Source organism: Phascolarctos cinereus, unplaced genomic scaffold, assembly GCF_003287225.1.
Source record: "Phascolarctos cinereus isolate Bilbo 61053 unplaced genomic scaffold, phaCin_HiC Scaffold_5;HRSCAF=322, whole genome shotgun sequence".
NCBI lineage: Eukaryota > Metazoa > Chordata > Mammalia > Diprotodontia > Phascolarctidae > Phascolarctos > Phascolarctos cinereus.
The window spans coordinates 7,551,094-7,568,251 of record NW_027555958.1 but is presented as its reverse complement, the minus strand read 5'-3'; the positions used below and the strand labels follow the sequence as shown (position 1 = coordinate 7,568,251).

Genomic DNA, 17,158 nt, shown 5'->3' with positions numbered 1-17,158 from the left:
AGGCTCTGGACTGTCAGGGCTCAGAGGGAGGAAGCAGACGGCACATGCCAGAGGCATGGCTGAGCCTCAAGCATCCAAAGACCCACCCAGGCATGAAGGCCGCCTCTCTTCTTTCACCTGCTGGCTTATCAGTTTCCCCTGGCATCCCCCAGGTGAGCCTTCTCACACTGGTGACTGCACAGGGGGATTGAGGAATCTACCAATTAGGACCAGGCTCCAATCCCAAGTGGCTGGTGGGGCCTGCAGGAAAGGCCAATTAGCTCTAAATCTTCTAGGGGCACTTGGGGAGGCTGAGAAAGAATCGATTACCAGCTAAGTGTGGATGCACTGCGGCCTCCACTGCCTGATTAGCTCCCGGAAGCGTCTATGTGTCTGTCTGCTCTTCAGCTCCCAGCATGGTAAGGGGTAAGGGGGCTGCAGGCTGCTCAGCCACCCCTCCCCTCTCCTTCCCATCGCTGCAGCCCTGCGTCTCACCTGGCCCTTGTCTCTACCATCCACCCAACTGCGCTTTTAAGCTTCTATCTGGACCGCTGTCTTTAATGAGGGGCATCAGTGAGGGTGCACATGTACGTGTGCGTGTGCATGTGTGTGTGTGTGTATGTATATGTGTGAGTGTGTGTATGTATGTGTGTGTGAGTGTGTGTGTGTGTGTGTGTGTGTGTGTGTGTGTGTGTGTGTGAGAGAGAGAGAGAGAGAGAGAGAGTAGTCATACCCAACGTTACCTTCTCATGGTCAGTTTAGGGATCATGGCCCTGGACTTGGAAGTGACCCCAGAGACCACCTAGTCTCACTCCCTCATTTCACAGAATAAGGAAATTGAGGCCCAAACAGGGCAAGTGGCCCCGCTCACAGGGTCCTAATTTAGAGCTGATGGGGCCCGCCAGGACAATTCTCCCATTTTACAGAGGAGGAAAATGAAACTAGAGGGGGGTCATGTGATTTCACTGGACCAGAGATCTAGAGCAGGAGCTCTTCACCCTTTTGGGGTTGCAGACCCTCTTTGGCGGCAGGCTGGTGACACCTGTGGACCCCTTCTCAGAACCATGTTTTCAAACGAGTAAAATACAATACTCAGGGAAATAAAAGAAGCCACTTATATTGGAATAGCTACGAAAAGATTTTCTTACCAAGTTCACGGACTGCACATTCAAATACCCTGGGCCTGGAAGCGACCTCTGGGACCACCAAGTCCAATCCCTTCATTTTACAGATGAAGAAACTGAGGCCCATAGATTAAGTGACTTATCCAGGGTCAGACAACCTAGTTCTTCCAGATCCAAATCCAGTGCTGAGTTCACATTGTCAGCTGTTTACTTCCTTCTCTCAGTTATCCGGGCTTGAAACTTGCAAGTCACTTTGGATTTATTCTTTGCTGTCCCTGAAAATTCAGCCAGTCACCCGTCCTGACAATGCTGCTTTTACATTAACTTGAGCATGTTGGCCTTTCTCAACATAGATCACAGGTCTAGAGTTGATAGTTTTAATTTCAGGCCATCTAGGCCAACCCTTTCATTTTACAGATGAGGAAACTGAGGCCCAGAGGAGGGAAGCAAATTTTCTCAAGTCACAGGACCCTAGAGCTCACCTCTTCCAAGCCCCTCCTTTCACAGAGCATGAAACAGGGGTGCTTTGCCTGAGGTAACAAAAGCCAAATATAGAATTTCCCCTTAGAGAATATAGGAAAAAAAAAACAAATGTAAGTGTCAGAGCTGTGATTTGAACCCTGGCCCTCTGAATCCCAATCTCATGCTCTTTCCATAGAAGCACACAGAGTAGTAGGTCTGTCATGAGGCTCAAACAAGATTATCTCCACAAAGCACTTTGCACACCTAATGAGGGTATGCAAACGTCAGCCCTCAGGATCCCATTGCAATATGGACCTTTGGTGCTGGGGGTGCGAAAAGAGCCCTTAAAATCCCCTTCTGTGGGAGCATAGAATAAGAAACCAGATTGAGCCCCATGAGCTGGGGAATGGCTGAAGAGATGGTGGTTGATGAACGTACTGGGAGAGTATTGTTGAGGGAGAAGTCCTGCATGAGAGGAATTCAGAGAAGAATGGGAAGAGTTGTCTGAACTGATGCAGCAACAGAAATGAAAGCCAAACCCTGAGTAACTGTAATAAACAACCTAGGTCCCAGAGAAGAGAAAACGGAACCTAGCTCCCTTCACCTGGCAGAGAAGTGGAGGAGTCTGAGGAGTGGGGGGGGGGAGGGCAGAATGGTGCAAACATTATTAGACATGGTCACTGTGTTTCTTGTTTTTGTTGAACCATTTGACTTAATTATAATGTTGGGTTCAATGCAGTAACCGTGATGGAAAGACAAGAAGCAGCCATCATTCATTCACTCTTTCTTTTTTTCCTCTCTCCTGTTTTCTCTCCTTTTTCTTCTCTTTTCTCTCTCCCTTCCCTCCCTCCCTCCCTCTTTCTCCCCCACATCCCCCCCCCCTTTTTAAAGTGATAACATGCTTGGAGTCAGGAGAGACTCAGCTCTCGGTTACTATCTGTGTAACTATGGACAACACGCTTGATCTTTATGAGTCATTTCCTCATCTACAAAATGGAGGCAATCTTCTCTCACAGGGTCTTTTCAAGGTGCAAAAGAGAGCATGGAGGTGAAGCCCTTTACAAACCTCAACATAGTTTAAAAAACGATGTCAGTCCATACTACTATTTCTTAAAGAGTTCAGCTCTCCCCTGTTTAATAATGGGCTGGATCTTCTGGACATGGACTCTCTGGCACTTGTACACAGGCAGTCCCTGGAAGACCTCAGACAGAAGCAGCCACTGCTTTGCCTAGCCTAGCCTGGCCCCAGGTGAGTAGATTACTCTCTGCTTCCAGGCTGAGGTTGGAGCTGATAAAGCTGGAGACTTGCTTCGCCCACAGTCTCTAGGAGTGATCTTTAAGGCCCTGTTAATGTACTCATAATCTGTGCATTTTACTAACTGGCTGAATATTTATAGGGGAATATTTCTGAACCAGGCACCCAGTTCCCGTAAACTCGGGCATATTTAGAGATGCGTTAATGAGGACGCTCAGTCATAAGACAGGCTCTAAGTGAGTTATGACTCTCACAGTTTGATTCAGTGTCTCCCCACTAAGAGAAGTTGATAAAACATCTTAAGTAAAATCTGAAGTCCCCTAGCAGCTGTTTGGTTTGCATAACCACAGATGTATAAGCTTTATTGGCAGTAAATGTCATTCTGGCACACAAACGGCATGCCTGGAAAACCCAAAGGCACATCGGAGCCTGTTATTGCTATCACAGAGAATCACGTTCCCCGACGAGACGTAAAACCTGAAACGGGAAACGTCAACAGACGCTGGCCAAGGCGAGGGCTGGGGCATGCCCGCTGACAGGCACACCACAGTGACGGGAATTCACTTTGAGTTGCAATTAGTGGCACTGTCATTTTTGGGTGCTCCTGACAATTAATTAAGCTTGTCAAATCGAAAAAAGCAGCAACATTCACATGATAATTTGTATCTGGAAAGAAGAAACTAACACAGTCAGAAATGAACATGGAATTCTCCCTCAGAGAACTTACACACAAACCAAACCGGGGGAGGAAAGGAGCAAAAAAGAAAAGAGTACTGGAAAGGATGGGGAGAAGAAAGTTAAACTGTCCTTGTTATAACTGTTAACTCTGATCGCTCAAGTAGAAGACAGGCTGATTAAAACTCCAAACGAGCCCCTAGCTTGCTGAAATCTCAGAGTCCGGAATGATAGAATCAGAGGAGTTTATTCATACCATTAAACCCCAGAGAACTTAATTGAAAGAAGAGCATAGCCCGGACCTTGACAAGCGGGAGGTCACAGTAATTGCTGCCGGACATATTTAACATTAAGATAATCAGGCCATTAATTACCCTTTGGATCATTAAATCAGCCAGTTGCAAAATGAAATTTCTGCCTCTATTACTCACTTGAGAGACCACAGGGGTGGCTTTTAATTTATCAGTGAGCTTGAGCTACAAAGGATCAGGCTGGGGGAGGGAAGAAAGGAGGGGGGGTTTGCTTCAGCAGAGGCAGGGATATCAATCCGCCATGCTTGGTGATTGTGGCAAATTAACTAGGTAAGATAACCCTGGCTTGCAAAGGCAGGAGCGGAGGGTATGTAAATAGATGAGGGCAGACAGGGAGAGGAGAGCCTGCACACCACTTAGCAGGATAATAAAGGAAATCATCCTTGATTATCAGCGCTAATTTGGACACTGCCGGTAGCTTGTTATGTGTGTTCTGAGCAGCATTTAATTAATTCAATTGCTTGTTAATGAGGGAAGTGACATGTGGGGAGCAGATGCCACCCAATTGCAGATGGGCTCTGGTCAGCCCTTCAGAGCACAGACCTTTTTTTTTTTTGGATTCCCATCTATCCCTCTCCCCTCCATGTCATATTCCCCTCTCCTTCTCTCCCCTCTATGTGACCCCCCCACAAAAAAAGAAAGAAAACAGTAAAAGATGCCCAGTGCTGATGAACATTCCAAAGAGACAAAAACACTGACCTCACCAGGCCAAGAACTGTTGAAAAATCATCAGATCTGACGATTCTGGGGCCAGAGAGGGACTGCTGTTCCCTCAGGCCATCCTCGTAAAAGTGCATCCTTATGCCAGGAATTTGAGATGAAGACGATTATGTAGCTCCCCCCTCCCCATCTTATGATCAAACCGAACAAGACAAAGAAATGTGGAGGTACTCTCACGTTTAGCATCTCAGAGAAGCCGGCAGGAGGGATCCAATTATTTCTAGTTTGGTATATTTCCCCTTCGTCAATATTGCCAAGTGCATAAATAAGATGAAAGTTGGGCCGGGAAATCAAAAGAGGCCAAAGCAACATCATCAGGACAAACTTATTTCATCTGCACGTCGGCTGCTGGTCTTCCTCAGAGATTTTTGGTGCCAGGGGACTGAATCTGCCTATCTGGAGAGACATCTTTTTTTTTTTAATAGGTGAAGCAGGAGAGGGGAGTAATAGACACTAAGGTGGATTTAAATAATAGAGGAAAAAAAACACTAAAAATGGAAAAGATGTTTGTTCTTTGGACTAAGGAAGCCACATGGTGGTTCCCAGAAATCAGCCAAGTCATTTTGCTTCTAAGTGGAATCAAAGAGATAAAGGAGATTCTGCCTGAGTCCAAAGCATCCTTTCACAGAATTTAGAAGGCGATCAGGGATGAGTCTCAGCCAGCTCTCTTTGATTTTCTTTTTCTTCTTCTCTTTCACCTGCAAGTCACCAGGCTTGAGACTGCTAGGTAAATAAAGCATCCACCTCCATAGGAAAACGAATATGGGGTTACGTGTCAACTGGGAGCCTCTGGGCTGAGTTACAGAGACAGCAGAGGAAGAGGCAGGGCCAGTGTGGAAGGGTAGGATAACCAACCAGAAAGCTACAGCAGAGGGCTCTGCTGGTCCTGAGGTTAGGGAGTGATTTTCACTGCGGTACAGTTGTGGAAGCGGACCCGGATCCTGACGGCCCCTCAAACAGCAGCCTCAGTGACTTGTCCATCACAAAGAGGGAAAGGAAAGAAAAAAAACACCCCACTCAGTTTGCTGACTGTGGGTTCAGCGCCTGCCAGGTACCAGGCCCTGTGCTAGGAAAGAGGCTCACATCTATCTGACACTGAACATTTCTGAACTGGGATGCTTTGTTTACGAGCATGCTTAAGAGGTCAGGCTGGTAAGAGTTTACATTTGTCACAATGCTTTTGGTTGATTGAAGCATTTTTGCATCTTTGATCTGGAGCTTTGTCTCTATTCCCCTTTGAAAGATGAGAAAACAGCATGGGGGAGTGTGACGAGGATGGGGTTAGCCTTGGGTAATCCCCTCTTGGCCACTGACTCCTCCAATAACTACTTTCACTTTCTGGGTCTCAGTTTCTTCAACTGTAAAATGAATGGGGTTGGACTAGATCATCTGTTCTCAAACTTTTTGGTCTCAGGACCCTTTTAAATTCTTAAAAGTTATTGAGGCATCCCCTTCCCCTGCTGCCTTGAGCTTTTTAAAAACTGGGTTATATCTATAGACACTTCCTGTATTTGAAATGAAAACATCTTAGTATTATTATGAAATTAGTTTTGACCCCAAGGATCCCCTGAAGGGGCCTGCAGACCACAATTTGAGAACCACCGGAACAAATAATCTCTAAGGTCCCTTCTGGGGCTAACATTCTATGATGAGATGATTTGATTTGGAATATTTCTATTTGTCTTTTCAGGTCAAAAATCAAAAATGCCAGGTCTGGAGTTTGAGGGTCCAAGCATAATCCTCTCTCTTTTTTTGTAGGAAATTGGGGGTAAGCGACTTGCCCAGGGTCACACAGCTAGTAAGTGTCAAGTGTTTAGTCTGAGGCCAGATTTGAACTCAGGTCCTCCTGACTTCAGGGCTGGCGCTGTATCCATTGTGCCACCTAGCTGCCCCAAGCATAATTCTCAGCTCTGACATCACCATGTTCCCTCTCTGGGCCTGACTTTGATCTTCTGCAAGCTGGGAGGGTTGGGCTTCGTCAAATTACCAACAAGCAATTATTAAGTGCCTACTCCATGCCAGCCACTGTACACTGCATGCTGGATAGAAAGACAAAAACGAAAGCATTAGTGTCCTCAAGGAGACAACATGTCCAAACGCTTCTGTTGTGGAGTCATTTTTCTGTTGTGGCCAACTCTTCGTGACCCCATCTGGGGTTTTCTTGGCAGAGATACTGAAGTGGTTGGCCATTTCCTTCTCCGGCTCATCTGACAGATGAGGAAACTGAGGCAAGGAGGGGGAAGTGACTTGCCCAGAGTCACACAGCTAGTAAGTGTCTGAGGCTTGTCACGAAGATGGGTCTCTCTGATTCCAGCCTAGGCACTCTATCCATTGTCCCACCTAGCTGCCTCTGCACACATATAAGTGCATATAAATAAATGCAATGGCCTCTTCAGGAGGTCCTTTCTGGCTCTGACTGTGCTGACTTCCGTAAGGTGATGTAGCTAAGGAAACAATGGCAACCTGAACCCAGCTCTCTGGATTCCAAGGTTCAAAACTCCTTCCACCAGGCCCTTCTGCCTGAGAACTTTCCATTACTTATTCCTCCTGCTTGTTGAAGGCCAGGGTTTCCTGAAGCCAAAGACAGAAAATGCCTTTCCTCTTCCCTCAAAGGTCCAGTCAATTCTGCCCCCCATTGCTATCCACATACCACTTTCGCCTCGCCATCTTAAATCGATATTTTAAGTGTGTGCTTAAATGGTATTGATAGCAATTAGAGAGGAAAATTCTGATTTTGCTCCAGACCCAGTTAATTGTTGTAACATTGATCTACCCTAATTTGACTTCTCACTCCAAATTAAACTGACATTACAAAGGGAGGGATGGAAGCATGGAGGGCATGGTCTCCCTCCCCCTGGACAATAAATTTCATATTGAATGCGACGAAAAGAAATGGCAGTTGTTACGAGATCCATGCTGAAAGATGTTCTCCCTGCCCCCACCCCCATTTCCTGGGAGTAATTAAAAGATGCTTTTCTTGACTAATGATTCCCCTGTTTAGAATGGGAAGTCAATACTCCTTGAGCAGCAGTCAGCTTTAATTTGTCACAATGCTCTCCAAGTTGGGACGCCAGTTCTCAGGGCGGCCGATAATCGCTGGAAGCAATTATAAGCTTTCGAGAGCTGACCTAATCAAGGCCCATTCGGTCCACAATCTGAAGGTGGGACAGCTCTTTGGAGCACCCGGTGTTTATGGGACAGTACGGTCTCTGTTTGGGTTCTGGGCGCCCAGTGGGTCCCTCTGCACCTTCTCTGCATCCTAGTTCAGACTCGATGGGGGAGGGGCTGCTCCAATGGGGTGCCTCAGTCTCAGACACAATTCTTAATGAGATGGAATGGGCGGGGCTCCCTGGGGGAACATCTGGCTAAGTGGACTCCGTCATCATTTGGGAAAGAGGGCAAGAGACAGACCACAAATTGTGAAGTGCCTTTTCAGTGTGGGCTTTAATGTAATCATTAAATCGACTCACAGCTGCTTCTCCTAGCATCCTAAGACTGTCCTGCAAGCCCAGGGTCAAGAAAAAGAATTCTACCCTGAAATTTGAGCCCACGCTTTCTGGTTTGTGCATCTTAATGAGGCAAAGGTACAGGGGACTTAATGTGTATCTTGCTAGATCTGAGTGAGTCCTTACAGAGTTTTGGGCTTCATTTGCCTCCATAGGCTCAGTGATGCTGCAATAGCTTTTAAAAGGGTCTCCTCATTTCTAGTCTCTCCTCCCTTTGACCTAGCCTTGATCCCACTCTGCCTGACAGCACTTCTTATCCTACGGGCATGACCAAGCATCTTCAGTGGCTCCCCATTACCGACAAAGGAATGTTCAAACCCCTCAGTTGGGCTCCCATTTTCCAGATTTATCTCTCGTGGCTTTCATAAACATCCGCTAGGCTCCAGACAAACCTGTCATTTTCTAGAAGAGTTGCCAATCTATAATGGTGAAGGGACATTCCACGCCAATAGTTACCAACATTTAAAAAATCATAGGTCTGGACTGATAACTCATTGTCATCGTGATGTCCAAATACTGCAGTGGCTCTGTGATTTCAGTATGGGTCATCTCACCTCGGATACTGATAGCAAGCCCTCCATGTTTCTCTGTACTGCTTTTGTCGCTGCCCTTCTAAGAGTAGGTCACAAGAAGGCCATCTAATGTGTGCTGTACTGAACAGACCCAGCTGTGACTTACTAGATAAACTTTAGGGAGTTGCCTGGGGCTGAGTGAGGGTAAGTCATTTGCCCAAATAAGGAATAAGATTTGAACCCAGGCTTTTCTTGACTCTAAGCATCACACTCTCTCTATAGGACCTCTATAATTATTACATTTGCGTTATCTTTATAATGATAATTAATTTGTGCTCATTTCTTTTGATGGAGTCCAGAAAGAAACATTATTATCACTCATAACAATGGAAGAAAAGATGGGGGAAGATGGGGGAGTTACATGGTGGGAGCAAGGAACAGTGGACCACCCAACTGAGTCACTGCCATCCTCACCAATGTCAGAAGAAAGCAAGTAAGGCCTCTGGACAGTTGAGTGGCTTGCCAAATTCAGAGGAAGACACAGAGAAAAATGATGTTGCACAGCTGGAACTCACTGTTACAGGGGCTGTTCAAATCAATAAGCGCACATGGACCCACTGCAGATTTGAGAGGACTTTTTTTGTAATGTGTTACAACATGGTTGTGGTTCTTCCATTGCTCTGTGGGTGACAGTTATTTTCAATTCTTTAGAGACTACCACGTGGTACTATGAGAATACTGTTGTAAAATGATAGCTCTTTGTTTCATGGAGATGTTTGCCATTGGGATTGGTCATGTGACACGAGCAAGGAATAACCAGTGGCCAGCCAGCCCGTTTACTCCACGGGTATGCCAGGAAGTCAAGGGAAATGAAGGATCCAGCACTTCAGATGGCCTTCTTATGATCTACTCTTAGAAGGGCAGCCACCAGGGTAGGACAGGGAAACATGGAGGGCTTGCTATCTGTATCACAGGCAAGATGACCCGTATTGAGATCGCAGAGCCACTGTAGTACTTGGACATTACTACAACAATGAGTTATCAGTCCAGACCTATGATTTCAAAAGAGTTGGCAACTACTGGCATGGAATGTCCCTTCACCAGTGTAGACTGGGGCTGCGGCATGCACCCAAGGTGTGACCAACCAATTGGAAGGTGAGAGGATGGGTCTCATCTCATTCTCCCAAGGAGACAATGTTGGGGCCAGATGCTGTAGCCCAAATACCCTCATCCCTGCTGCATTCCTATGCATAACCCCAAGCAATGCAAACTCCTGACCTGTCCTCTTTTGCCCCCAGCAGAACCCTCAGGGCAGTCGTGACCATTAGGTTACATATAACTTGTGACCTGGACACTCATAGCAGAACCTGAGCAAGTGACATTGAAAAACATCTCCTTATTGCCCCTAGCAAACCCATCCTTTCTCCCCCAGATTACTTGGGTCCTCATTCATTTTATTTATTTTTGATTTATGGGTGCATGACAACAAAGTTTGGAGACTGCTGGTCTTACAGAGTTGCCTGAGATGTCAAGGGTCACATAGAGGCACACCTCGACCCTGGCTCTCCCCTCCTCCAAGGCTGGCCCTCTGTCTATCCACTTGAGCCATGATACCTCTTACCTCAATTACTAATGTTACCATTCCTACTGATTTTAAAAGCCGTAATTTCGGACAGATTTAAGGTTCATGAAGGCCCACACAGCTAACAGAAAGCCTAACTACATTGCTGGTAAAGCTGTGTCTTTGCTTTCTCTCTCTATAAATTATAAATAGGTGATACAAAACAGGGCAACTAGGGAGGCACATATATTCACATATTTTATGTAAGTGCACACGTGGGAAATATAAACAAAGGAATGACTCGGGAAAACCCACACTGGGAATAAGTATCACACAGGGAGAAGGGAGAGAAGGCGAGAATGGTCTTGACCAAAGAAAGGCGCTTCTCAAAGTACTCCAAGCTGGTGACCAGCCCTGTGAGTTCCCCAGGAACACCAATATCCTTCCTCGTCCAATTCCTCGCTCCTGTTCCTGGTGACCTATCGGCACACTTTCCACTCGGCTTGTCTAGTCCCAGGCATTCTCTAGAGCTGCTCAGTCAGGACAGGAAGAAGGTGCCTAATGAAGGGCACTTTGGGCCCGCCCATGTCAAGCTAATTCCCCACAGAATAACCTCCTTGCTGTACAGAGCTCTTGGAACTTTGTGTCTAAAGTGGAACCAGCTGGCACCAAAAACTCATCCTTTCATGCAGCCAAAACGCTGTCTGCCCTGTCTGGCTGCGTGGTCATTGCTGGGGAGTCACCGGGAGATGCCACTTTCTTTTCCCTTGTGGGAGGTGCAGTCAGGCCTTGCTGCACAGCTCCATGCGAGATCTGGTTGTCAATCAACAAACCAGGGGAACCAAGCGGCTGGAGCTGATCCCCATCTCCTGCCCCTCAGATCACCTTGTGACTAGGAGGGGGGAAGGGGATGGAATGATGGGCAGCCCTTTCTCCCTTTTTCTCCCCTGCATCCAGAACAGCAGCCTTGAAAAGAGACACAATTCTCTTTGTACCTGCTGCCTATCGCTCAGGACCCCTACCTCACAGCACTTCCCTGCTGGAGATGTCCTTGGGAAGGTGACATTTATGGAAAAACCAGAGGGTTCAAACGAGTTGAAACTGCCCATCTCACAGCAATTCCGAAGTAGCATCTTTTAGAAGCATCATGTCTTTATGACCGATTCCACTCGAAAGAGGTTTATCACAGTCATTAATGAAAAGGAAGAGATGGAATGAGTGGCTTAAAAACAAAGCCTGCTCTCATACTCGATAATAATCAGTCCTGAAGAGGATTTATCACATGCCAAGCCAGGGCTGCTTGATTAAATGTACAATTGATTAAATAAAACATTTTGCAGCTATAAATTCATTTATTCTCAAAAAGAAACTGCATAGATGGCTGGGAGTATGAGATGTTAACGTAACAAGTCAGGAATTAATTGAGTCACATAAAAGGCTCAGAAATGTTGCCCACTCAAAACTTAGGCGGAATTTCACTAGTGTATTCAGAGTCTGGAGAACAGACTGCAGGAGGGAGGGAGAGCCCCCAAAACCTAAACACAGAATTTGAAAAATGAAGGAGTTAGGATTCTCCACTTGAGATCATGCTTTGAGCACCTAATCCCAGGATTATCCTACCGGCCTTCAGGCTGAAGTCATCAGGGTCTTCAGGAAAGCAGATTCCAATTACCCGGTGCACCTCTGGGCCCCCCAAACAACTAGCAGCCGTCAATCTTCCAACACGGCTTACCTGGTGGAGTCCAGCGAGGGCTTCATGTGTCCCTGGCAGCTCTCTTCCCAGACGCTGTTCGCCAACTCGTTACCAATGGAGGACATGACCTTGATGAGTTCAATGGGCCAGTCATCGAGGTCTAGCGACCGGACGCGGGAAAGGTGCGTGCCAAGATTCCGGTGTATCCCTGAGCACTCGATGCACATGAGGGCACCCAAATTCAAACTGGCCCAGTTTGGGTCTGTACAATGACACAGAAATCAGACACACAAACAAAACACAGGTAAAACACTGTCACTGGCAAACCTTAACGTGCGGCAGAAATGCTAGGAGAATGGCAAACTGTGGGGGTGAGGACTACGTCAGCCCCGCAACTTGGCACTGTGCCTGGCACCTGTGAACAGGGATTCTTTCATTCACTGTATTTGTATTCCCAGTACCTAGCCTGGTTCCTGGCATACAGTAGGCACTTGATAAATGCTTACAGACTGACTGATCGCTAACTACTAAATTTCCTTTCCTTCCTTTAGAATATCAAAGGTCCAAAATGTGGTAGATCAATAATGGAAATGATTGTAAAGAAAGATAGATTCCCTAACTCTAACTCAAATCTTTCAATCAGTCAATCAATTGACATTTACTACATACTTATTTTGTGCCAGGCACTGGCTAGGTGCTAGGGATATAAAGACACAAAATAAAACAGTCCCTACCTTCAGAAAGCTTATATTCTACTGGAGGAGACAATAGGTACGTATACATATACGCAAAAGAAGTAGGAAGTAAATTTTTTTTTGGGGGGAAGCAGAGGAAGGGACGAGCAGTTGGAGGATGAAGAAAGAACTCACATAGAAGGTGGCGCTTGGGCTAAGCCTCGAAGGAAATCCAGGATTTTAGGAGATGGGAGAGGAGCATTATAGGGTTTCTGGTGAGGCCAGACATACATGCTATTTGAGAAGGCAATTATCCCGAAACAGGTCCAGGGTCTGTGATTTCATCCCTGTCCAACCTCCCTCTACCAACGCAGATGCCCATTTAGCAGAGAAGATGGTGAGGGTTGCCTGAGGCTTAGAGAGGTTATCTGACTTGTCTAGGGTCAAGTTTGGGTGGGGGGCACTGGGCTGTGGGAGCACACAGAGAACACAGAAAGAACTGAGGATGCCCCAGAGATGGGAAGACTGGGAAGGGATAGGGAAACACAGGCGTGCTGTCTGCAGGGCTGTGATGGAGGAGAGGGAGGAGCCTTCTGCTCGGCCCTGAGGGCAGCAGATTCCCAAGGGGCATTTGTCCAATGGGAATGGTCTAGATTTTAGGGGAACCCGGTAGATAGGGCAAACTTCCCTATGGCTGGTGGCTGGTCCAGGGCAGAACGGGAGGCTGGGGAAGAGATTTTGACAGAGGCTGGGGGGGCCACAGGTCAGGGCTGCTGGAGAGGGGATTGAGGGTCACTACAAGTTGCATCTGAGCTTGTGAAGACACTTCTGGCTCAAAGACTGTATTTACCTAAAATCATCATGGTAGTGCTAATTAACACTGCTCTAGGGGGCACCATAGTGCACAGAGTGCCAGGCTGGGAATCAGGAAGACTCATCTTTCTGAGTTCAAATCCGGCCTCAGACACTTAGGAGCTGTGTGACCTTGAGCAAGTCACTTAGCCCTGTTTGCCCTACTTCCTCCTCTGTCAAATGAGCTGGAGAAGGAAATGGCAAACGGCTCCAGTTTCTTGGCCAAGAAGACCCCAAAGGGGGTCACAGAGAATTGGCCACCACTGAAACGACTGAACAACAATAAATCACGTTAATGCCAGGGAGGGATCCTGACAAATCGCTACTGGAAAGTTAAGAAGGGAAAGATGGCCTTCAGCCAGCGAAATCAGCACAGGCTTCACAGAAGAGGCAGGAGCTGAGGCAGGCCTCGAAGAAATCAAGGCACGGAGAGAAAAGGTAGATTGTTCAAGGCACGGACGGCGGCCATGCAGAGTCACGGACATAGGAGAAAGCGGGATGTGAGTGGGGCCAGGGGGCCGTCCAGTCAGGCAGGATGGGGAATGGGGACAGGGAGCACCTGCAAAGCTCTGTTGGCCTGTGGTGTGGATGTGAATTACGGAGCAGGAGGGGGACGTTGGCTGGCTCCCCAGTGCCAGGTTCAGAGGTCCGTACTGTAGTCAACAGGAAATGAACAGGCCTCAGGGATGTCTTTAGACCATGAAATGAGGGAGCTTACTTAGGCGGCAGCAAGAAGGATGGACTGGGCAGGGAAGAGGCTAGAGGCAGGCCTTAATGTCATAGTCCAGGGGAGAAACGATGGCGCTCCCAGGGAGAGTGGATACATGAGATCTTGTGGAGGCGGATGGATGGCCGAGGCCCGCTCTAGGAATCTGGAGATGGGATTAACAAGGCCTGGTATGTCTGGGGACGCAAGAAGGAGATGTCGGCTCTGAAGAGGGGCTAGCACGGACTCTCCAGCTCTGGTGCTCACTGTCTGCCTTGGCTGTGGGGAAGGAGCTTGAGATCTCTGGGCATCAGGTTACTTATCTGTGGTGGGGGAGGAGAGGTATGTGGAAACGTGCCAGATTTGTAAGATCTCCACACCGATGGGCTTAGAGCTATTCTCTGTCAATAAGAGCTGATGAAAAAGGACTGAATTTGGCCTCAAAGAACCTGGGTTCATCCTATGCTGGCTTTGTCACTTCCTCTGCCCTGTGTGACTTGTCCAGTGTCTCCCAGTCCCACGTCTTCCTCCAAGGCCTGCCCTAATGTGAGTTCCTTGAGGGTGGTGCTTATGGAGGTGCTGACAGTGCACCCATTTTGCAGATGAAGGATCTGAGGCAGAGTGGTGAAGGGATTTGCCTAGGTTTGGTGCTGAGAACCAAGCTCAGGTCTTTTTGACTTCAAATGGCCCTCCCGCTCTGCCCTCTGGGCCAGGCTATCTGCCACATGTACACATGGGGGTGGGGACCTGGACAAGACCTGTGATCTCCTGGTGGGGAAATTCCCTCTACCAATGCCAGTTGGCACCTTCTCTGCAACTTATGGTCTCAAAGAGCTCTGAGAGCCCTAAGAAGTCAGGGGACTTGTTCAGGGTCACACAGTCACTATGTTTCACAGATGTGCAAACACAGGGTGACCTGATTCTGAGGCCAGCTCCATACCCACTGTGCCTTTCACATAAAGAACACTTCAATCAGAATAAAATGAAAAGCTGCCTCAGGTGTTGTTTGGAGGATTGGTCGTTGAGGTATGGTCCTTAGGACAACTCTCTATTAACTCAGATAAAGGATCACCCTCCCTCCCAGCCGTCCAAGGTAACCCAAGCTGGTGAAAGCCAAGCATACCCTTCTCAGGGTAGGGGTGGTCATACGTACTTTGAGCCTCACAGTCCACACACTGTGAATTCCCCCGGATGTTCCTTATCGACTGCAGGGCCATCGCCTCGTTCTGGCTCGTCAGGCGGGACTGGCGGCGTGAAAGAAAGAGACATGGAGTCAGAACATGGAGTCAGCTTGCAAGATGCAGCTTTCAATTCTGGTGATAAGGAGAAGATCCCCACCAATGCAGACCCCATGGGACAGATGCAATTTCTCTCCTAGGACCCTCCAACCTGGGGAAGATGCCCATGACGGTGACTTCTGAGACAAGGCCATGTGCTGAAAAGGACACAAGCCAACTGTGAAGATGGCAAAAGGAGAGAAGGGGGTGTCCCTTGTGAATGAAATGGAGGCTAACCACAAAGAGGAACCAGAACATGATTTGCAACATAATTCACCAATGGGCTTTCGTTCTGTATCTTGGTTTTTTTTTTAAATACCACTGTGTGCCCATATGGGCAGGTGGGTATGATTAAAGGCTGGGGCCAGAATCTGCTCCTAATCCATGGGTCAGAAGCTTAATCAGGGGCTGTAGCCAGAGTCCCTCTAGGCTGCCCTGTGGGTGACCTCCCTTCTAACTCTGAAACGTCATTCCTTGGAGACCCACTCCTCATTTCAAGGGGGACGGAGCTGCCACAGTCACAAATTCCTGAACAATGATTATGAATGGGGGTTGGGTGGGGTGAGGGAGGGTTGGAGGAGGGATTCCTGAAACAAGGCTTAACATGGAGGCCACAAAATTGATTTCGTTGATGTTTTGGGGGGAACCCCAGATTTTCATGTACAAGGGCTACTGTCCCCTCTTTAAAATGATTCCTCCCTTCTGCAGCTGTCCATGTTTCATTTGTATGATGGGGATGTTTCCCCCTTCGGGGTCCCTAAGTATTTGCAGTGTTTAATTCTCATACTTAGGTTTCCCCGTAGGAGACAGGGCTGTATCAGGACCATGGGCGCTTCTCAGTTATCCACAGATGGCTGAAGCCCATGGGCTCATTGGCTGAGCACTGTGTGGGGCCTGAGAAGCCACACAGTCTGACTCCCCTCATTTCAAGAAGAGAAAGTGACTCATGCACAGCCAGATTGACGGTGGCAGAAGGAGGCTCTGACCCTGGCATTCTGCCTCCCAACACAGCCCTTCTTCCTTTGGTGTGTGCCATGAGTTTTTGGAGGTTGTTCTGGTCTTATTTACAACTTGAAATCCTACTCTGAGATTCAATAATCCAAATGGTAGCTCTCAACTCGTTGGGGTTTATATCCTTTGGCTTTTGGTAAAACTTCTTTTTTATAGCTCATACTTAATATGAAAAGAAATTAGAAATCTAAAATTTAACATGTACATAAGAAATAATAAAGAAACTGATTATTTTTTGCAGCAGACTAGAGTTATTTCATACTCTCCATATTCCTTTGATAAGCTCCTTGAAACCTTGGGGAGAACATCTACCAGAGGCTGGGACACCACAATCTATAGAGATAGGGGGCTCCTTTCAGTCAGGGACATTTAATGAGCACACCTGTCCCCTTCCCCAGGGCAACAGCAACCCTGATAACCAACCCACTGAGTGAAAGACTGGACTGAGGGACGATGCTGTCCATCAGCAGCATGCATTGGGGAAGGTGGAGGCATATAGCCCAAGTGTGGGCTGCACAAGTAGATGCCTTCCCACCTCCTCCAGGGTCAAGCCTTGATTTGATGGAAGCATTGGGAATTTCCATGACCTCAGTCAAGGGCGTCACATATGAACATACCACCACCCTCCCCAACCAAAGCACTGGAGGTTTGTGGATTCTCCATTATCAGCCCTGCCCCTTCCTTCCAGGAGCGTGGACAAATGAAAATTGCCCGCACTTGTTTTTTGGCCTCATTTTCATGATTGCCCGCATAACGTGACTTAGTAAAAGCAAATCACATGGAAATAAAGAGCAGTGATTTTCTCCACCTTGAATATAAAATGGTTAAAAAAAGAGAAGC

At 47.5% G+C, this 17,158-nt stretch overlaps 1 protein-coding gene across 1 annotated transcript in view; it reads right to left on the bottom strand.

Annotated features, from left to right (window-relative positions):
- Positions 1-17,158, bottom strand: part of AGAP1 (ArfGAP with GTPase domain, ankyrin repeat and PH domain 1) — a 482,721-nt gene that overhangs the window by 63,422 nt on the left and 402,141 nt on the right. Inside the window, 2 exon segments of the mRNA XM_078154609.1 lie at positions 11,838-12,060; positions 15,184-15,274. Coding sequence (XP_078010735.1) covers positions 11,838-12,060; positions 15,184-15,274 — 314 coding nt within the window.